This window comes from Cannabis sativa, chromosome 1 (genome assembly GCF_029168945.1).
Source record: "Cannabis sativa cultivar Pink pepper isolate KNU-18-1 chromosome 1, ASM2916894v1, whole genome shotgun sequence".
Classification (NCBI taxonomy): Eukaryota; Viridiplantae; Streptophyta; class Magnoliopsida; order Rosales; family Cannabaceae; genus Cannabis; species Cannabis sativa.
Window position 1 is genome coordinate 40607399 of NC_083601.1, and position 23086 is coordinate 40630484.

Consider the following 23086-nt stretch of genomic DNA (forward strand, 5'->3'; position numbering starts at 1 on the left):
TTAAGTGAACTAAATAATGACTAAGAAGATCTAAATTACAAAATGAAAATAACATGTCTATATGAGTATGATTCTATTGCTATATGAGCATAATTGATCTAAGAGAAAATAGATAAACTTATAAACATATAAATATACTTAATATTAATTTTGACAAAGAAACAATTCAATTATAAACAATTCTAAATATCAGCTTGACAATTTCAACACACTAATTACTCATTAAATAACCATAATGTATACATCATGATAATTTTATTTTATTTGATATCAAATGATAGAGATTATTGAGGTTTTCAGCCATGGAAAACACACTATGATCAAAAAGTAATGCTCATTAATTGTATATTTCAAAGAAACCCTAATTTCCATGAATGTCCCTAATAATATATAAACAATAAAGTTATAAATTAAAAAAAAAAGTAGCAAAATTTCATTTAATATAAGAAATAGAACAAATTGAAGATTTATACAATACTGGAATTTGAACTCTTAGAAACCATTAGCGAAGGGGCGAAACTTGTTAAATCTCCTAGTTGAACACTACCTTAAAAAAAATTAAATGATGTGGAGGTTTTTTTATGTGTTTCTGTTTCGATATGTTCTTTTAAAACACCATAAATTGTAAAACAAGCCTAATAGTTGCTTAATGTTTCCTTAGCTTTAACGTGGCACCCACTTCTTAAATTGACTTTTTATCTTGTATATTTATGTATCTTTGAGATTTAACGGAAAAGGCTCTATTGCCTTGAGATTTAAACCACGTTTGATTTTCTTATTATTTACAGGGCCGACATGCTTTGGTCTATGATATAAATACAACAAATGAGACTTGGGAGTGGGTTGACCTTAAGGAGGTAACAATTGTGTTTTAAAATCTTGGTTCCTAAAGAATGTTTCAAGATACAAGTATGATGGGTTTTTTATATTATAGACGATTTGTTCCAAAACATAATAGAACTAACCAATTTAGGTTAATGATCTGGCTTCTGATACGTCCATATTAAAGATGATTGGGGGTGTGCGGTTCTGTAAATGCTATGAAATAATTTTGTAGTTAGTCTGTGAATATTGCAATGAAAGTGTTGGTTTTGACACAGCAATTTTGTGGTTACAACTTACAAGAATTCTTGACAAGGTTGTTGAATAGTAAACCAATATAAAACTTGTTTTACTCTGTTGAATAATATGAAAGATAATTCATTTTTTCACCATGTTTAAAAATAAATACAAATTTGATGAGCATATTACTTTTTTTTTTTTTAATTGAGAGTCTCAGAGTATCAAATCTCGGGGTTTTTTTTTTTAAATGTGTTGTGATTCTCGAATATTTAGCATCAAATATCAGTTCAAATATTAATGGAATTTGTTTTATTATTATTTTATTATATATAAATAATATTTTATTATTTTATCAAATAAAAATTAAAAGTCACTCAAATATCAGTTCAAATATTAATGGGATTTGTTTTATTATTATTTTATTATATATAAATAATATTTTATTATTTTATTAAATAAAAATTAAAAGTCACCCATAAATTTCTCAAAAACCAAGAATTTTAGTTATATAGGCACACTTTATATAGAATAGATACATACGTAAGTTACTTAATTAATTTCACCAATACAAATGAGATACAAACAACACAATTTAATGATAAAAGATTTCTAATATCTTTCATTAAAGTTTAATATAAATACCTTTTATTAATTTGATTAATTTATATCAGAATATTTTATTTTTCTTTATGTCAATTTATAATTTTTTATTTAATAAATGTCAATTTATAATTTAAAATGTAATGGAAGTGACATATCCTCATTCCACTCACCTCATACAATTGCTAATTAATCTCAATTTTCAACACTAAAATATATAGCATGGGACCTACATATTATTAAATTTTTTTGGTTAATAGATAATGATACCTACCTATTATGGGTTGAATTCATCTTCCAATCAATTAGGGTTGGAGTTCATCTTTTGGGTTGGTTGTCATGATATAAAAGAATAATCTTAATAAATTTGTGTTTTGCATCCATCCACAAGATATTTAAAACAAAATATATATTAATTGTACGAGAATAAAAATAATATATTTCTAAAATATGATTTGATTTAGTGTCCAATAAGGGCCTTATGGTATTTTAGTGTCTCGATGATCAAGACCAGCCAAATTCATAGTGATTATATTCAAATTGAATAAGTAAAGAATCAATGGAATGAGGTTTAATTAGAGGTGATTTTCAGAGATAAAAGTTATTGGCATAATTATAGTGTGTGAACTGTGAACCCAACCCACCTAATAATAATATCTCTCGTTTCTTTGGGAACAAAAAGCTCCGTGACAAGCAATCATAATAATACCAACAATAATTATCAAACTCTTTAACCAATATATTTCATTGCCATCCCATTGGGTCACAAAAGCATCACGATTACGATTAGTGAATCATTCTTTGATATGGATAATTTGGTCAAATTATCTAAAAGGATATCGAACATGTACACGTGTACGGTCATCCTTTCAACAAGACTCATAGGCTGGCTTGACCTTCATTCCCACGTAAACGTGGGTAAACCATTAATTCCACGTGGCATCTTCTGCATCAGGAGAATTACATCCATTTCGGATTTATATGGTTAAGTCCAAAGTTGACAATTTTTCATTCAATTAATCGGAAAATTTTCACTACTACCTTGACATTTTTTTTTTTAAAAAAAATAAAAATCATTTAGTACCTTGACATTTTAATATTTCAGCAAAATCTAATAAAAATGTATGGTATTTGTTGTTAATAGGAAAAAATAATATATTTTTAGGCGATTTTGTTTAGAGTGTTATTTCTCTGTGATGTATAATACATTTTTCTCTAAAGACTTCTGCATAGGTGAGATATATTTTAGTTTGCTTCTTCAGTTTTATTTTATTTTATTTTTGTTTAAATATATAACAGTATCCAAATTCGAATAACCACTAAGATGCCGTGGTCCCAGAGCCAAACCAAAATTTAATAACATATCCAAAATATACCCTCTTTTTTTATATTATACATATTTTGGGATAAACTTTCACACGTACGAGGGATTTTAAGAAAAAAAAAAAATGTTATCAAGATCTTAGTGTGTTATCCAAAACTCAAATGACATTTTTGTCCATTATGTTTAGTTCTTAGTTATTGAACAATTTTACATGTTACTATCAGATAATTAAATTCAAGTAAAGAGTATGTTATGTTGAAACCTAATTTCACACGTGTGTGCATAGAAAAATTGTGCTGCCGACCAACTTATAAAAAAGGAGACCAAAATACACTACAACAACAAATAACACTACAAAGGAGACATATATACATAATATTTACGACAAATAATATAGAGCCAAGAATTGCATTCTTACCAAGCCAAGAGAGCTACATCAAAAGTGTGCTGGTATTATTATGAATACGAATCTATTTCTAATAAAAAAAAATGTAACAAGATACCTATTTTTTTTAAAAAAAAAAAATCAACAGGATACCTATTACAACTTCATTCTAAATCTCCACAATATTTTTTGCTATAGTTACAATCTTACTTTTGTATATTTTTTCAAAAATTTCAAACAAAAAATTGAAATATTTGTTAATTATTCTGAATTTTATAAAAACTTTCTGAAATAGTATTATAACTATAACAAATTCAAAAAAAAAAAATAAAATAAAATAAAAATTTAATTAAAATTAGTTTTGCCACTTGCTTTATAAAAAAAATTACACTCCTCCTTACTTTAAATTTTGAATCTGCCATTACATGTACGGTACATACCATACATTAAGAATATAAATTTTTTTCATAAAAAAAAAAATATATATATATTATTATATTGTTTTGCTTAGAATAATGAAAGCAAGAGTGTCACACACACATGACACTCAATAAATGGGAGGTGAAGTACAAGATGACAAAATGTTATTTACTGCCCATATTTAATAGGAAAAATGTTCTCCAAAAACATTTAAATCCAAACTTGAAAAATGCTAAAGGACACCAATGGTACCTAGCACTCTCCTATGTGTCAGTATCGATATTGGTTTAATTAAGTATAGGGTTCCATATAATTTAATATAATAGCTTTTAGGGAATATCGCTAACCAATCACAACGTGACATGTTGTGAGAATGTCCTCTAATAGCAATGCTCATCCACACTCATATAAAATATTTTAAAATATATTTTTTTTGTTCTTATAAACTAATATATTATGTTTTTCTCCCAAGACCATTAATTGGGAAAATGGACCAAAGTTGAAATGAGGATAATAATTGCAAAAAAAAAATAAATGTCAATAATTAGTATAGGAAAGCAGGACGTTATCCAAGGAATGAACAAAAAGGTAATTTCATAGGAAAGAAAACCCAGCGAACGTACCACCGGGTTCTTCTAAGCCACCTTAATCCTTCAAAAAACTGTCATTTCCCAAAATACCCTTACGATTCCAGATATATCCCTTTTCTGTTTTTTTATTTTTATCTTTACACAAACACCAATAAACACAATCAATCTTCAACTTTTTCTTCTCATTTTTCTCTCTGATCTTCTATTCTGTTAAAACTTGGAATAGGTGAACCGGCCGAGTCGGTCGCTATGACTCGGCGCTGCTCGCACTGCAGCAATAATGGCCACAACTCCCGCACCTGCCCATCACGTGGCGGTGGCGCTGGCGCTGGCGGCGCCGGCGGCGGTTTGAAGCTTTTCGGCGTCAGACTTACCGATGGGTCAATCATAAAGAAGAGCGCTAGCATGGGAAATCTATCGGCGCACTACCATTCGTCTTCGTCTGCAGCCGGATCGCCCAACCCGGAATCGCCTTCGTCTGACCCGCACAACGACGAACGCGACGGTTACTTGTCCGACGATCCGACTCACGCCTCTTGCTCCACCAATCGCCGCGCTGACCGTAAAAAAGGTATTTCCCTGCTAATACTCTATTAAGCTGGATTTTTTTTTATTCTATTTATATATATATTTATATGAATTGAATGATTGATTTAAATGATTTTTCTCTTTGCTAATTTTTCTTATCTTATATACTGGGGTTGTTAATTTTTTTTTTTTTTGATTTATTTTATGGTAAATTTGGATGGTAATACGCTTCATTTGTTGCTGTTCTTGATGTTTCTTTGAATATTTGCATGTACCGGAATAGGTAAGAAATCTTTTAATTCTGTGTTGTTGAGTTTTGGAAATATATTCCAGGTTGGAATTTAACACGGTTTTTGGTTTTCATACCTCATAATTTAATAACTACAAACAAGCTTGTTTTGGAGCATATATATAAATATAAATATATATTTCTAAATATTTTGCATTATATCTTATGTTTATTTCTTCTACCAATAAAGCTACATGCTGTGCATTATTACATGATAGATATTAGTGAGAAAAAGCTTATTTTATAAAAAAAATGATCATATGGGACACGAGAAGTACTGAATTAGCTGGCACATCGATATTTCTTGAATTAGAAAAGAAAATTACGCATTCATATTAAGTAACATGAGTGCTGTCATAATAGATTTGATATTTTTTTGCCCTTTTTTATATTTGTCTATTTTTATTCTCATGGTGTAATCTATGTATATCGTATAGTGCTGAGTAATTTCAGCTCCTAGTAATTAATGTTGACGATGTAGGAAATCAGGAAGTTAAATTGTACTTGTTGTATAAGCCAAAGAACTACCTATTGTGTTTATTCTTTGAATTGTTTAAAATTTGTTGTTCTGCTGTGATTCTCATGGAGAAAGATGTGAACTTTACCCCGCTGCATTTTTGAAAGAGATCTCCTTAACATTATGACAGAGAATTAATTTTTTTTCCAAAAATTTTCGTTCGAATTTATTTGTGTCACTATTTTACTAGCTTTTTGAAGTAGTTCACTGGCTCTGAATTTATTCTTGTTTAGAACTTGGATTATTCTTCTGTTGCCAACAAAGTACCAATTTCGACTAGAGTCCAATACTAGTGATGCAAATCTGGATTTCATGTTGATTTGTTATGGCTTGCTTGACTGTGATTTTGGGATTCTGGTTGTTTCCTCTGAAAATGGCCTCCCATATAGTGGCAGCTTAGTATGTAATTCTTGATTGTAGTGATCTATACCTTTGTTAATATTCATGTGGTTAGCTTATGTCAGATTTCATTTCCTTTTTTCAGGTGTCCCATGGACAGAAGAGGAGCACCGATTGTTTTTAATTGGTCTCCAGAAATTGGGGAAAGGGGACTGGCGTGGAATAGCCAGAAATTATGTAGTTTCTAGAACTCCTACCCAAGTGGCAAGTCATGCCCAGAAGTATTTTATTCGACAAAATAATGCTACCCGAAGAAAGAGACGCTCCAGCCTTTTTGACATGGTTCCTGATATGGTTTGTCTTTCATATTTTCACATTTTCTTAACTAAAGAGTAACGACCTGATCAAGATATTCCTTCCTGTTTATACATTTTATTAAACAGAAATGGAAGTCAATTTTTTATATATATTTTTCTATGAAAAACCAGATTACTACTTATATTGATAGTACATCGTCACTGGTTGTGAAAAACCCTGTGGTATCTTCATATGTTGATAGACAAACCCTGTGTCATTTTCTGTAGTGATTTTGAGCGTTAAATGGTTTAGTTGTTCCCTGGATGGTTTAATTTATTTCTGAATTGGACAGGTCTCAGATCCTCCACCAGTTCCAGAAGAAGATTTGCTGCCTTCTTTTCAAGAAACAGAACATGAAAATGCTAAATCACTGCCCTCATTAAATCTCTCTCTTCAGTCAGAATGTGAACCAATGGAAGCTACTGATGATACAAAAGTTGAAGAAGATAATGAACCTATAGTTGGATCAAATGGGTTCCCACCTATGATTCCTGGATTGAGTGGATACTTCCCAGCATACATGCCAGTTCCTTTTTCATTGTGGCCTCCAGGTGCAGCCCCTCTGGAAGAAGAGAGTATTGCAGAAACAACTCAGCATCAGGTTCTTAAGCCAATCCCAATCGTCGCCAAAGAACCCGTTAATGTTGACGAACTAGTCGGCATGTCTCAACTCAGTTTAGGAGAGGCTGAGAGAGGCCACAGGGAGCCTTCGCCACTCTCCTTAAAATTGCTTGGAGAGCCTTCAAGGCAGTCAGCTTTTCATTCCAATGCTCCGGCTAGTGGGTCAGACTTGAGCGAGGGCAAGAGTACTCCAATTCAAGCAGTTTAAATTGGAATGTATGGGGGCCGAATTTGGGTTTTCATGTTTAGTCTATTTCTTTTTTCTTTTGTAAAATTATATTTTCTCTAAAGCAATGTTGTTTTATTTCTTATAGTCTATGAAATATATGTTCAATCTTTATATAATAACATAGGGGTAGAGCAATTTCGTTAAGACATTCTGTTCTTTATTTTATTATACTGTATACAGCTAGCAAGCTCTTGTTAAGTTTAGGAACTTGTCAACTAACTCTGACCAAGCGCATCATTAGACTATTCATGTTATTGTAGCGAAATGTAACTTAGCCAGGTTTGCTGTTGCAGAAATCTTGATCAATCTTTTGGTGGTGTTGATCGAGATTATCTGTATCAAAACATTAAACATGGTTTTGTACCATGTCTCAGGAGTGGATATTAGTAAATGCATTTGTAAGAAGAAAACAAAGAGTTGTTGGATCACAGAGTTGAAGCGTTTGGTAGAAGGTTCGGCTTTCTAATCAGCAAAGCCAACTAAACAGAACAGAACAAAACTGCTTGATGAGATTATAATATACCCTAGCTTAATTGGAGAATTGTGTAGTGTGATCCAACAGTCTATATACCAATTAATGTCCTTGTTTATATTGTGTGGAATGTTTTATTCAGTTACAGAGTTACATCTATCTGCTAAGTTAGGTGGGATGGTATATATGTATTAGCCTGTAAGGAAAACGTGTCAAAGGTACAATCTTACAAGTACAACAACACCATAACGGACTAGTACTAATATGCGAACATCAACAACACTGAACATTTTCTTGAATTATTTTACAAACATACCAAAATAATAAAAAAAAATTATTGTACCAAATTTTAATTATTTTTACGTTTTTTATAATTTTATTTGTAGAAAATTCGATTTTTTGATATATTTTTATATTTACTAATTTGTTGTTGATTTTTAATTATTTATATGTAATATTTTTTGTTATTTTAATATTGTTTGGATATTATTTTTTTATTATTTTTATTTTTTTCATATTGTTTTTATAAAATTTGTAAAAATGTAATATATATATATATATAAATTTTTTACAAAAAATAATGTTTTATATAATTACTTTTTGTTTTTTCTTTTCAGCCTCCGTGGAGAACCATCCAAACTACAATGCTAGAGTGTCCCACCGCTAGGTCGAAAAACACTGTGATTATTCGTAAGCCTTTTGATAAGGGCATAAAAGAATAGTAATGAACTCTCGGCCCCTTTTCTAGCATTTCCCCTTCTCTCTAATATCTTTGTTTTTCTAACTCTTCTTTCATCTCTACTCTACTCATAGAGTAAGCCAACACTAATGTTTTTGGTCACTTGTATAGATGGTGGCACCACGTGTGTGCACTTTCAATTTTTTGGCAGAAATTTGTGCCATATATCGACATAAACTATGTTCAATGCTCACACAATTCTCTGCTTTTGACGTGTATGTCCTCTGTATCTATTAATATTACAATATAAGTTAGTGATCAGAGTTCTACGAGTGAATAGTGTTGATGATGATCCTTCAAATCAAACCAGGTGAATTTCTCAAAAATGAAAGATTCATATTTCGTAATATCATTTTAGCTTGTTATGTAATAATTTATTCACTATTGGCAAATGATAAATTCATTTTTTTTTATGGTCTTTTATTTTTCAATCTAATCCTATTTTTTTAAAACGTGTTGGTGTTAATATTAATTTACAAAATGCCGTTTCTCTACTAATACGTTTAATTATCAAGGAGATATTTGGGATAGAAAAAGATGTTAGGAGTATTAACCTAAGTTTCACATTGGAAGTATATACAAGAGTTATTTTGGATATAAGTGTTCCACCTTCTTCGTTAATATGAAGTTTTTGAAAAGGTACCCAAAATTAAAACCGTGAGGGTGTAGGCTCAAAACGAACAATATAATACTAATCTGAAAGTCAAGGTGAGGTAGCGGCCAGACAAAGTGAAAGAATGAGGCCTACCAAGTGGCAGGGCCAAAAGTTTAAGAGCGCTGTGATAGTGTTACATTTGCGATGTATGGGAGAAGCTCTCAATGTGATGACCTTGCGATTATATGGTGCCTTGTATCAAAAATTTACCTGATATTGAGATAGTCAGGTGGCGTGCCCCGTTGATGATTACGGCGGTACAAGTGGAGATCGGTGTTGGGACCTGTATCGAAAATCTTCCTGTCAAAGGTAATGGTCAGGCGGCGAATTCCGTTGATAAAGTAGTTTCGCTAGAGGAGAGGCCACGAATATGTGGTCCTTTGTTTGAGGGGACGATTGTTGGGTATCAACCCAAGTCCCACATTGGAAGAATATTCAAGAGTTGTCTTGGATATAAGTGTTTCACCTTCTCTATTAGTATGAGGTCTTTTGGTAAGGTACCCAAAAAAGAAACCGTGAGGGTCTAGGTCCAAAGCAAATAATATCATACTAATGTGAGAGTCAAAATGAAATAGCGGTCCGATAAAGTAGAAGAACGGGGCCTAACAAAAGAGAGGTTAGAGCCTAATTTTTTCATGAATTGTGGATGAGGTGAAGTGCCATGAATTGTATTAAATGAATCTTACTTTTGTTGTAAACTTAATACTTATTGATAATCTAATCCTAGTATTATTCTTATATGTACAAATACCATGCCATTTTGGGAGGTAACGAGGCAAATGAACAAATGAATTCCGCACATTCTTGTTAACTTTACCACTTTAATTTAATTATTAATACAATATTTTCCACCTGAAATAATATCTTCTAAAAGGTCCAGCTTATATGATTTTTTTAAGTTAGAAAATTAAACAAGTGATCAGGAATGGATTCACCAGTACCTTTTTAAAATACTAAAATAAATAAGCAAGATAGATATGCTTAGAGATAAATCGAACTTCTCTCTCTCGATATTTATTTATAATATACCCAACTTGCTTTACCAATTATAGCTAAAAGAAAATTTGGGACAAACAGGACCACAATGGTAACATGCAATGCAGCTCATGTTGGCATCTACAGAAATTTTCATCACAAGGGGCAAATATATGCCAAATATATATATCATGGGCTTCTGTTGATGTATCAGGACATTATTAATAGCTTTATAATTATCTGCTTTCCTTTTTGGCCAATATATATAATATATAATGTTCTCTGTTCCATGCATACATATATGCATGGTGCTCCATTTTCCATTTTCAGGACCTCTACGAGGATCGATGTGTGTGTGTGTGGATTGATGGGATTATGTGTTTATATTCATTTTCCTTTTTTGAGGGATAAAACAAATGGTGGACAAAGCAATAATAGGTACCCTATAGTGGGGAATGCTGCTTCCAGTAATGTCTACAAAAGATTAGCAGAATTGATGCTAAGAGCTACAAAAGAATATCTGTGAAAAGTTCATAATATATGTATATATATAGAGAGAGAGAGAGAAAGAGGAAAGCAACCTTAAAGTTAACTCTTCTGTATGATTGCATCAATGCCCACAAAGTTTGGATTATTCGCCGGAGCACATTCTTTGATATGGACGGAATTCTATGTATAATATCTATATAATTGGAGAGAGATAGAGAGAGAAAGCAACTGTTATTGGTTGTGAATAAATTATTAATAAAGATTACAAAAATAAATAAAAAATAAAAGTATACATTCTCACATCTAAAGATTCTCTTTGCAACTCTCGATTGTAGCCGATTTTTAATCTTTTTTATATTGTCATAAATATATATATTGAGTAATGATACCGTATATAAAATATGCACAAAAATATTACCAATATCTCCCATTTAATTTGATTTAATTAAAATGAGACTTATTTTTTGAAAATTATATGTAATATTTGATGCATGTATTTGTATGTTTATAGCATAATAGTACTGACCAAGAGTTAGAAGATTTGAACCAAAAAGAAAAAGTTTTCTGCTCATCTAATTGTCTCTATAGCACGACAAAAAAAAATTGTCCCTATAACAGTACTTTAGATCATGATGGTATAAATTTTGTGTTAAATTTAACTCTAAAAATAAGTCAATGTTATATATTTAGCTTAAATTTTATGTTTCAATACACTAAGGATAGAATACTTATTTTAATAAAAAAGTCAACAAAAATATTAAATTTTCATTAAAAGTATTGGACAATATTGTCCCATATGGATCAAATGTAAAAAGATTGAGTCATATTTAAGAACATGAGCTACTTCACTCATCATCAATTGGTTTTGAGATAGAAGCTCATAATTTTCAATATGGTATTAGAGTCATATCTCTAACGGGCTTTCGATCAACACCTATCAAAGAGTTAGACAACCACAAACGAGCAAATATTGTCCCACATGGGTCAAATATAAAAGAGCATTGCTATTAGGCACCACTGGTGCTTAGGACCTACTCGACATGTCGTGTTGCGATTGGCTAGCGATACTCCCTAGAAACTACTATATTAAATTATATGGGACCCAATACTTAGTTGGACCAATAACGATATTGACACATAAGAGAGTGTTATAGGCACTACTGGTGCCCTTTAGCATTTCTCAATATATAGGATCATGATAAAATAATATCAAAACAACATAAAAACCATAAAAATATTAAAAATTTCTTACACTGTGTTTTGTAATTGTTTTTTTTGAAATTATCCCATAAAAAATTATATATATTAAGATATAAAATTTAATTCACACTATAATTTATATTAATAAATTTGATACAATTTTTAAGATATTTTAAATTTAGATCATATTATGAACCACCTGCTTAATTTTATATAAGCATAGATTTTAAATTACATATCCACAACACTACATTACTAATAGATGCTCTTACACATTTAATTTGCATCTATCCCTATCGTACCTGAATTCGATCGACAACTACTTTTGGGATCTTTAATAATTTTACAAATTAATTTCACTATTACAGCCGAGATAAACCGATCACTTCACTACACGTGTACTTGTAAGCGAACATATTGTACTGGTCCATATATGTTATTATGTAAATTATATAATTAAGGCCCCCTAATAATTAAAGAAAACATGACTAATATTATGTGCCACCAATTAGGCATTAGTTTATTAAATTTTGCAATGAATTTAATGTCCTATCAGTTGATAAAACAACTTGATACGTTAGTACCCAACGCAACTAATATACAATATTATAATAATTAATAACTAATACCTGCTTGAAATATAATATATATACTACTTCTACCTTTCCTCCTTACAGATCGCATCAACATATATGCATTCCATTTATTGTAGATATATTAATATAATAATTTTTTTAGAGAGTATCACTATAGCTAATCGCAAAACGACAATTTAGAGGTGATAAGTACTACTAATGCCCAATAATAATGCTTTTAATTTTATAATAAGTTTAATCATACATTTAATACAATCTAAAACAATAAAAGATCAGTTAAATTTAAGTAGAATGATAGTTTAACAACATTTTTTTATTATAATAGTCATAAGTTTAAATTTAATTTAAATCTTATAATTTGTTGGTTTTTTTTTTTAAAAAAATAAATAAAATGGAAATACATATTAAAGAAATGGGGTATAAGGAGATTTAAAACACAACATAGTCTCACATGTAAATTTGAAGTATCTTAATCAATTATTTTATTTAACTATTATGTATATATAAAAACAATAATTATATATTAATATTTTTAAATATCAAGGTGGAGTTTAATTAGCCCCCCTCAACAACCCTAGAGCAATGACATCTACAATACAAAAAGTTACATACAATGAAATATTCATGTTTATTTAAAATTTAACTTATAAACCAGTGTTATATCATGTACAATGTGTGTGTATATTGTTAGTGAGTATATATCATCTTTTATTCTTTAAAATATGCATAATCTTATCATTTTATTTTACATCCAAATTTTACATTATACAACATCAATTTTTCTATATTTTTTACTATATCATTTAAATATCAGATTTGATTTCGACTATAATATATCATATTTTTACTCAATTAATAAAGAAAATTTTGGTGGTATTCCAAAATTAAAATGGAGCCATAAATCATATTGATCGATATGACCTGAACCAGTATATATTTTGTATTGATTTTATTATTTTATTTCTTTAATAATTTGATTAAGTTTTAGTTGATTTGATTGATCTCTAAATTAATTGTAATTTTTCTATAATACATATGGTGGATATTTTTGGGAAAAAGTCATCTTTAATTATAGAAATAATTAAAATATACTTCTTTTTTTAATGGTGGAGGGATTATATAATATGGAAGAGGTTTCAATGGTTACATTTTTATTGTAACCATCATGGTTACATTTTTTTAAGCCATTGGATTATTATTTAATGGTTGTGATTAATTTGGAAATTGAATAAAAATAAATAAAAAATAACTTGTAACCTGAAAGTAACCTAATCATTTATTTCCTTATAAAACTTTAAATAAGATTAATTATATTTTAAAATTAAATTAATTATAATTATTAATTAATTTTTTGCAATTTATTACTATATAAAGATCTTTTAGCAATTTATTTTTTTTATACTTAAATTATTTAAAATTTTATAGCAAAGTTTTTTATAATTTAAAATTATACACATATAATTTCATAATTTAAATTTTATTATTCTTGTAATCTTAATTTTAAATTATTACACATAATTATTTAATTTTTTTATTTAAATATTTAAAAAGTAAAAAATGAAACAAGTTGAAGGATTTTTTAGAAAAAAAATGGCTGCAGTACTTGTTATCGATTGATTAGCTTGAGGCCTCATACTTAGTTCATATAATTGTAACAAAATAATTAAATATCATTTAAAAATAATCAATTATTTAAAAATTTATTATAAGAAGAGAATTTTAATTTGTGTCAAAAGAAGTTTAATTTTTGTAAAAAAAATAATTTTTTTTGTAAATATTATAATTAAATGGCTTAATTATTAAAATAATTCAAGTAAGGATTTAAATATAAATATTAATTACTAAAAGAGGTCTTGTTAAATATTTAATTAATTATTTTAAGAAAATAATTAATTATAATTAAATAATTCTAAAAAAGGAATGTCTATTTAATTAATTATTTTAAGAAAATAGTTAATTACAATTAATTAAATCTAAAAAAGGAAAGTCTACCTATTAGTAACCTGCTATTACAGGTTAAAGAAAAATGTAACCATATAGTTACAATAAAAATGTAACCATTGAATAGTCACCCTATATAATATATACTAGGTAGGAGTTACGTGCCGAGGCACGTAAATATTAGTTTTAGGTAAAGTTTACTTTTTTTTTTCTTCTTATTTAGATTGTATGTGGAGGTATGATTATACGAATGATTTGTTTTAGCAAATTAATATTTGTGCTATTATAATTGGTTGGTAAAATATAATTAGGTATATATAAATCAAAATAAAACGATACTTATTGTTTACTTCTAGAATATTGGATTTATGAAAGACTTGCATACAATACTCCATGTAAATCCGTAGATAACAAGTCAATAGAAAGTGAAAGAAGCTCGGCACCAAGAAAAGTCTTAACACTAAATAAAATAAAATTACTGTAAAAGAAAAATGACAACTTCTGCCTAATCTTCCATTGGTTCAACTGCTTGAATGGTGAACTGATTGTACTTTGAACTCATTGTTCGGTTTGCATCTACGTACAACTGAATTCTCCATTTTTTGGCTGATAGTTGCCTTGTAGTTTTTTGGACAAACAACTTATGTTTCTGAAGAAAAAAAAATGATTAGTTATAAGTTTTAATGTATTTCTATGTACGAAAATGTATAAATTTTACATATTTATTTTTTTATAGTTACCTCGTCCGAATATGATCTTAATTGAACTGCAGTACATGAGAATATGTTTTCTGCAACATCACCGAACATCACAGCATCTAGCAGCTCTGTACCATCGTCGAGTTGTACATATGTCCTTGCACTAATAATTTATACAGAATATGTAACGGTTAGTATGAATATGCAAGAAGTTCAAGTATTAATTTAGTTATAATGTGCTTACCGTGGTGTAGGAAGACATCTTTTTCCGCATTTTGGATTTTCACAATCTGTTTCTTCGTTGTCGTTGTAGAACATAAGTTTCTTATTACAAAAATCACACGACATGTAATAAAAATCTTGGTTGATATTTTTTAATATGATTTCAGCTTCAATCCAATAATATGCTTTCTGCCAAAAAAAAAAAAAAAAAAAAAAAAAAAAACTACATATGTAATAGAATTCAATATTATATTAAGTACAAAAAAATCAATGGTTTTTAATTAATTTTTTGTGTATATTAATTACAAAATAAATCAATGATTTTTAATTAATTCAATATTATTAAGCTCTTAAAACACCTAAAACAAATAAATAACTATACTATACATTTAAAAGTATTAAGTAGTACTATATATTTTCTTTTTACCTGAGTTGGCTTTAATTGCTTTACCAAATCGGTAACTTCGTTGTTCTTAACATATTCTCGTTTTGCAGCAGATGAATTTGGAGAATACTGAGATGTAGGTGCTTGAATAGTAATATTATTTATGTCTGCTTTGTTATTTTCAGCCCTTGACATTGTAATTTAAATGTTAGCTTACTTATTAAAGTAATAAACAATCAATATTATTTAATCAAAAAATGATATTTAATGAAGGTAAATCAATTTGTTTAAGAGTCGTACCATTGATGAAGAGTAGTTGCTTCGTAATTATCAGGATTGATTTCGGTTGTACTTGATTCACGGCTTGACAACGACAGTCCTGTAGGAAAATAATATTTTAAATCCATATGAAATTATTATGAGTGCTCCAATGAAGATTATCATTATATATTTGTATGTTATATTATATATACCTGTCATCGATTAGATAAATTTCTTGTATGGTTCGCTGTCCATACACTGTGTTCACCACTTTTGTTGGGTTTATCTTGACAGCTACTCCTATGATATCTAAAAATTGAATGCGATGTTAGTTAAAACTTCGTAAATCATTTGTCATGTTGGTATATTGTTGGGATCCGAAGTTACCTTGTGGTGTGTTGGAGTATTTGTCAGATGACAAGTTCTTAAACGAAACGAACTCATGGACTGGCTTAGAAATTTGTTTTTCATCTTGGACTTCAACAACTTGTGTTTTTGAGTTCAGCGTCCAGCTAAAATTGTAATTTGTGCCATTTTTAAGGTATCTGGCAGGGGTTTTGTTGACACGGGCATCACTGATGTGGTAGGTGTGTAACTCATGCAAAGTGTCCTCCAAAGATTCAATATCTTCTGCGAAAATTACTGCATCTACTTTCGTCCCCTGTGTGAAGTTTATCAATATAAGACATGCAATTAGATTTTGTATTAGATAACTATTTAAATTAAAACTTGTATAGCAATGTGCAACTAATATTATTGAAAAAAAGAGGAATAAATTTACCTTTGGATCAGATAAATACAGCTTCTGATATCGGACTGGTGAACTCATGCTTGTTCGTGGTGGAAATTTTTGTAGAACTGTCATTTTTATTTTCCATCCAACTGTGGTTGGAGTGATATCATCAACTGATTGGTGTAGAGTCGGCATCTGAAATGCACATTTAATAATTATATTTCGTTAATTGTTAATTAAATAATATTAAAAATTATTGTGTATAAGTAGCATTTCAAATGTAATAAATTATTAATGCAATATAATGTTAATATGGTAGCAATTATAATTCATATAAAAAAAAAAGTACTTAGATTGATATGCATGAGTTCTTATCGATAAAAAAAAACCATCTTATAGATTCCTATCTTTTTTTTTTTACCAAAATATATATAACAAATAATATATATTTACATTTCTCATTGTAATTTGAAAATGAAACAATAATAGAGAGATTAACGGTGAGGTGATATTCACCGGATAAATAGCTACTATATAAATATATCTATATATATTATATATCGTATAGTTTACATTTTGAGGATATACAAAACACCAATCTAATATTTATGAGCATAACTAAAAATATTCAGTTTCTTAAAAAAAAAATAAAAAAAATAACAATAATTTGAATAACATTCAAATAACTTTTAAATAGGAAACACATGTATATTTATATTTATTTAATATACACGTATATTACTTTAATTCAAATTCATATTTAAACAAAAAAAAAAACAACAGAAAAGAGTACATTCTATATAGGAAGCCATGTATACTATTTTAACAGAAACTACTAACAATGCTCTTACTTTCATTGGCTTCTTGCTTAATTTTTTCAGTCAATTGCAATATCTACTTAAGGAATTAGAAAACACATTTTGATTCCTTCAAATATGGCATTCATCAACCCCACAAAAAACTTCAGTGCCTAAGAGAAAATCATATCTATGTCAGTTCATAAATCATTTAAACAGAAAAACTTCTTTAAATAGTGTGGAACTGTTATCAAAAGGAGTGAAAAGCTAAAGCAAAAGAGTACATTCTATATAGGAAGCCATGTATACTATTTTAACAGAAACTACTAACAATGCTCTTACTTTCATTGGCTTCTTGCTTAATTTTTTCAGTCAATTGCAATATCTACTTAAGGAATTATTTGCTATAAACATCCTTAATTCAGAGGGAGAGAAGGAAAATAGGAAAGAGAAAAAGAAAGAATGAAGAAAATGTATCTGTTGTAATGGATGAGTAAAAAGACCAATACAAAAGTTCATATATTGGTATTTGCCAAAAGGGTTTTCTATTACAAACTCTAACAAACTAATAGACTCTAAACTATATTGCTATCTATGACAAAATTTAGAAATGTCTGAATCCAAATTTTCCTAATTGATCAAGTAAACAAAGAGACCACTTTTCCCCCATTTCATAATTTCAACATAGCACCAAACCAGAAAAGATTTAGGATCAATGCTCATTCAAAACTCAAATGGGTAAGACATTACACAATTTCCTTACTTTATCAAGAAGATGATAAAATAATAGAAAAATGAAAAAGGATGTCATATGTACCTGGCCGGTATACTTGCGCCTTCCCTTGTATACCTTCCCAAATGATCCTTCGCCTACAAGCTCAATTACATGGTAATTCTCCACACCCATCTTTCGACTACAGCTATATTCCTCTACCACTTTCTTACCCTGTATCTTAAAACAGTTTGATACACTAAAAGAATTCAACTGACCCATTAAAACAAAATGAAAACAATGGCCAGCAAATGTGTAAAAAAAAAAGCATGGAATTTACTGTAGATACTTGAAATTCCAACTATCTCAACCAACATAAAATCTGCAAAACTGCTAATTGAGCAAACCATTAAATATGCCTAAATTTAGGAAGAAGAAAAGAGGGTAATACTGCTATACTGTGAGCTCAGAGTATAAAACGGAAGAAAAAGATGAAGTTAAATACTATAAATTATATACCTTTATAAGCAGAGTAGTGGAAAGTACCTTTCTTAAGTTGATCAACGTAATCTTTCCTTGTTGCCCCTTCTTGCCTGAAGATCAGGAGGTCCTTGAGACTCTTCTTCAAGTTCCTAAATCATTAGTAACAAAGTCTCAGCATGAAGGTACTGAATGTTAATTAATTAAACCAACATAATTAAATTATACAACAAATTCAAAAGTACACTAACCTTCCTAGTAGGTAACCTAAACTCGTCAGATTCATCTTTAATATTCAACCGCATTTCTTCCATTGCTTCTTCCTCTTCCCTTTGCTTTTCTTCATCGATAGCTCTTGACTTGGCCTCAATATCTCCATCCGAATCAGAATCCGAATCCAAACCTGAATCAGCCCCTGAACCATCTTCTACAATAACAATAAATGAGAAAATCGTTAATAATCCAGTGCAGTGAGTCTTTCTTAATTTTTCAGCAACAACAACACCTTCAGAGAAAGAGAGAGACGACTTGGTTAAGAAGAAGGCAGCCATAGATTCTAAGAGTAGTTTCGGTGGGTTCATCTATATTATCTTTTCATGCCATACCCATGAATTGACTCCCCAAAGGCATGCCATACCGATGGTAGCCCAAATATAATTCAAGAATGTTAGGGTGATAAAATTAACAAGGAGAAACTTGATTGTGCCTAGAATTTTCAACAACTAAAAGTAGTATAATCCAGACTCGAATACATTGGCCTTGATTTGATAAATGCAAATTGAACATTCTATTAACTGGGTCCCTAATGGCTAAGAACTTGATAGACAAAAAAAGAAAAAGAAATACCACTGACTAAATTGTTAACATTCGAATATTAATGCTAAAAAATAACAATGATTACTAACAGATAATTTGGAGAGAAAAAATTACAATTAACAATAATAAATAAAAATACAAATAAGCACATTAGAGGTTAATCCATTCCTAAAGGCTAGAACTCCATTTAAAACATGGAGGAATGAAAATTGGTTTATCAAAAAAGTTCACTCACTAATTAACATGACAGATTATCATCAAAATTCAAACCACAACCTCAAATTAACAGCAACACAGATTCAAATTAATGAGTAACACTAATCAGAACATAACAATACTATTTCAAAAATTTCAGATTCAGCAATAATATAATGATTAACTGATTAATTAATAATCGAGAAAGCTAACCGGTGTGAGCTATAACAGAGCCTAGACACCACAATAATGCCGTACCAAAACAGATTAGTTCGAAAAATTCCGAACAAAATTTCAGTCACTGGTAACAAACAGATTATAATTTCAGATCAAATTTTCAGTTATTAGTAATAAACATATTAAAAATTTCAGATCAAAATTTCACAACAAACGGATTATTACCGTGAGGTAGCTGCTGAGATTAATAGCAAGGGACGGAGGAGCTGGCAGGTCGACGTCGACGTCGCGGCAGGCGTGCAGCTGAAAGTGTCGCCGTCGGCCGAGATCGGTGAGAGAGAGAGGAGTCGAGAGATGCGACGCTAGAAAGAGGTGAAGAAGGTACCGATGGTAACACCATTCCAATGCAAAAAAATCGTATTAATGGGTTCTGGAGTTGATCGTGGGTGAGATAGAAGGTACCGATGGTAGCCCTAAGAAGAGAAACAATTACAGAGCTACGATTGAGATGATTTTTTTTTTTTTATATATTTTTATAAGAAAAAAGTTAACGGCGTTAAAAGAACCCGTTAAAAAAAATAAAAATTATTTATTTTTGGGTTAAAAAAAATAAAAGAATCGTTAAACCAAGAATTCCCGTTAAACCAAGAATTGCCGTTAGATAGGCACTTTTAATATATAAAGATATATAATAGATACAAAACTCAAAGATGTACATACGCCTAATCAAATATATGTACACAAGCAAATAATGTGAAAACGAAAATTAATTAAAGTACCATGCACTGATCATCATAATCATCAAATACTGCTATATCCAGTAGGATTCTCATATATATGTACATGTATATATATATATATTTATATATGCATGGAAGACAGTGATGGGAAAGGAGAATCATAATCCATTCCAAAAACAATAATAAAAAATCATATTCTGATCCCATTCCATCCACTCAAGTCCTGGCCTGGCCTCTTCAACCTTTTTATTATTTTTATTTTATTTTTAAACTCTTTACCAAAGTAGGAGATGTGACGGCACATTTGCCAAATAAACAAAAATCAAAATAGTGAACTAAACAAAGGTAAATTATATATGATCACTCTCTCTCTCTCTCTCTCTCTCTCTCTCTCTCTCTATACTCTCTTGGGTGTGGCATAGGAATAATAAAGAGAGAATCCCTTTGGGAAACAATTATTTATCCTTTCAAAAACACAATACTGAAATTGTAGGCATATATAGGAGAGAGATAATATATTGAGAAAGACATGACAAGTAATAAGTTCTTAAGAGCATCTTTGATGGGGTTACTTATGGAGTGGTATTTGATATATGTGTATTTATATTAACATTTATATGAATATTATTACCCAAAATAAGTAATATATATATATAGCCATGTAACACTATTTATTTTCTTAAAAAAAATTAGTTTATTATCAATTAATTTTTTGAGAGAATATATATAACTATAAAATTTAATTAAAATATAGTATGTCATGAGATCATGGTGAATAATTTTGGAGTTGTATATTATTGAGTAATTTTTATAGAAAAATGTGTTAAATTTTACGCGATAAAAAAATAAATGAATAAAATAATATTTATTTTATGTATATTTTGACAATTATTAATATTGTCCATCATTAAAAATGCTTTAATAATATGTCAATCATTGATTTTTTATTGTTATAACATTTATTTTATTTATTTATTTTTTTGATAAATGAACATTTATTTTATTTATTAATTGTGATCGTGTGACATTTTCCTTTTTGGGGCAGTCTTTATTACTGATTCTCGCTTGAAATTCTCCACCCACCAAATCTCTCATCTTACCGGTAACACTTTTCATTTTTTATTTTTGTTAATAATGTATATATATAAATATATTTTATTCTATATATAGAAGACAATAAATCTATACATATATAACTTAATATAGCTTTTAGGTAGCTTGGCACGTGGCTTCTTAAGGCATCTTTAAAGTTTGAGGATTTTTTTGAGTGTTCTTTTAAAACAATAGATCGATGATTATTTATCTCATCACTATCTTTGTTGCATACTTGCATATGATGAAAATGGCGGCTATATATAATATATATAAACTATTATAACTATATATAGGTAACTGTTAGCAGGAAAACATATATATATAATATTTATTTTGATTGACAAGTAATTATCAAGAAATTGTGAGATTACTTTTTCTAATTCATGCGTTATATGATATAAAAATTGTACGGAAACGAATAATAGATTGTTAATTAACATTGCATGCATGCAATATGATTAATAAATTATATATATATAGAGCGAGAGAGGTGTAGGACCCGTACTTTTATTTTATGAATATCATGACACTACTATATATATACTCCTAATATATAACACATATATATTCATATTCTCCTTCTTTCAATTTGATGAACATGGAATGGAACCAACCTTTCGTATAGCCAACGGTCACTGGCGATACTATATAGTATATATGATCGATAATTCGATATATATATAATTATATCAATTATATATGTTGAAAAACTTCTCTAAAAACAAAGATTACAATAAAAATTTTATTACTATGTATTATTCTTTGTGCCTTTAATATATATATATTGAGCTGTGTATTGTAAAAAAAAAATGTAATTTATTATATATAACGTTTTTTTTCTTAAAAGAAAAGATCCATTTAATAAATAAAAATCATCAATTAATGTGAAGAGATAGTACATAGTAATAAAAGGATTTCCTTGAAGTAAACTTATAATCAATATAAATATATGATTCGGTAGCTAATTATTATATGATCTTATAACAAATAGCTAGGCTTTCTATATTTTAATTTTTGATTAATATTGTATAGATCACATAGAGAATTAATATACATTCACACTAATTAAGGAATAAATAATTATTTTAATTGAAAGATGACATATATATATATATATAATAAAAAGAAGACTTTGAAGAGAGAGAGATCCATAACTGATGAATCTCCCTTTCGGTTGCGTTGATGCAAAGAAGATGGACATAGAACAAATCTAATAATATATAGTATTATAGATTTATATATACTTGATACGATGTACAATCAAGTTTGTGTACCGGATGTCTTTATATATACAAATTAGGCAAAAAAAAAAAAAAATCTTAATTGATATGTTATATTAGAAAAATAATAATAAGGTATTTTGTAAAAGTTATTAATTGGATTTTTTCTTTTGTTAAATGAATTTAACAAAATAGATTTTATATTTTTAAAAATTGTACAAATAGGA

General features: G+C 28.9%; 3 protein-coding genes across 3 annotated transcripts; 1 reads left to right on the forward strand and 2 right to left on the reverse strand.

Moving 5' to 3' along the window:
- The first annotated feature begins 4302 nt into the window (after positions 1-4302).
- Positions 4303-7405, forward strand: LOC115707532 (transcription factor MYBS3). The gene is made up of 3 exons (XM_030635536.2): positions 4303-4952; positions 6200-6408; positions 6704-7405. Exons 1-3 carry the CDS (start codon positions 4631-4633, stop codon positions 7238-7240), a joined length of 1068 nt encoding a protein of 355 aa, XP_030491396.2. The 5' UTR covers positions 4303-4630; the 3' UTR covers positions 7241-7405.
- A 7241-nt stretch (positions 7406-14646) lies between these two features.
- LOC133033535 (uncharacterized) lies at positions 14647-16847 on the reverse strand. The gene is made up of 8 exons (XM_061108362.1): positions 16676-16847; positions 16282-16555; positions 16107-16203; positions 15934-16012; positions 15676-15820; positions 15271-15437; positions 15069-15189; positions 14647-14977 (listed from the first exon to the last, which is right to left on the reverse strand). Exons 3-8 carry the CDS (start codon positions 16111-16113, stop codon positions 14834-14836), a joined length of 663 nt encoding a protein of 220 aa, XP_060964345.1. The 5' UTR covers positions 16114-16203; positions 16282-16555; positions 16676-16847; the 3' UTR covers positions 14647-14833.
- A 1196-nt stretch (positions 16848-18043) lies between these two features.
- Positions 18044-20472, reverse strand: LOC133033536 (26S rRNA (cytosine-C(5))-methyltransferase NOP2B-like). Its single transcript, XM_061108363.1, has 3 exons — positions 20030-20472; positions 18868-19928; positions 18044-18768 (listed from the first exon to the last, which is right to left on the reverse strand). Exons 2-3 carry the CDS (start codon positions 19195-19197, stop codon positions 18697-18699), a joined length of 402 nt encoding a protein of 133 aa, XP_060964346.1. The 5' UTR covers positions 19198-19928; positions 20030-20472; the 3' UTR covers positions 18044-18696.
- Between the last annotated feature and the right edge of the window lie 2614 nt (positions 20473-23086).

Excerpts from the sequence above, each read along its gene's own strand:
- LOC115707532 (XM_030635536.2), top strand. The coding sequence starts at position 4,631 with ATGACTCGGCGCTGCTCGCACTGCAGCAATAATGGCCACAACTCCCGC. Across the intron at positions 4,953-6,199 it reads CCGCGCTGACCGTAAAAAAG|GTGTCCCATGGACAGAAGAG; the intron begins GTATTTCCCTGC and ends TCCTTTTTTCAG. Across the intron at positions 6,409-6,703 it reads TTGACATGGTTCCTGATATG|GTCTCAGATCCTCCACCAGT; the intron begins GTTTGTCTTTCA and ends TGAATTGGACAG.
- LOC133033536 (XM_061108363.1), bottom strand. The coding sequence starts at position 19,197 with ATGAACCCACCGAAACTACTCTTAGAATCTATGGCTGCCTTCTTCTTA. Across the intron at positions 18,769-18,867 it reads TTAGGTTACCTACTAGGAAG|GAACTTGAAGAAGAGTCTCA; the intron begins GTTAGTGTACTT and ends CTAATGATTTAG.
- LOC133033535 (XM_061108362.1), bottom strand. Across the intron at positions 15,438-15,675 it reads AGCAATTAAAGCCAACTCAG|AAAGCATATTATTGGATTGA; the intron begins GTAAAAAGAAAA and ends TTTTTTTGGCAG. Across the intron at positions 15,190-15,270 it reads AGATGTCTTCCTACACCACG|TGCAAGGACATATGTACAAC; the intron begins GTAAGCACATTA and ends ATAAATTATTAG.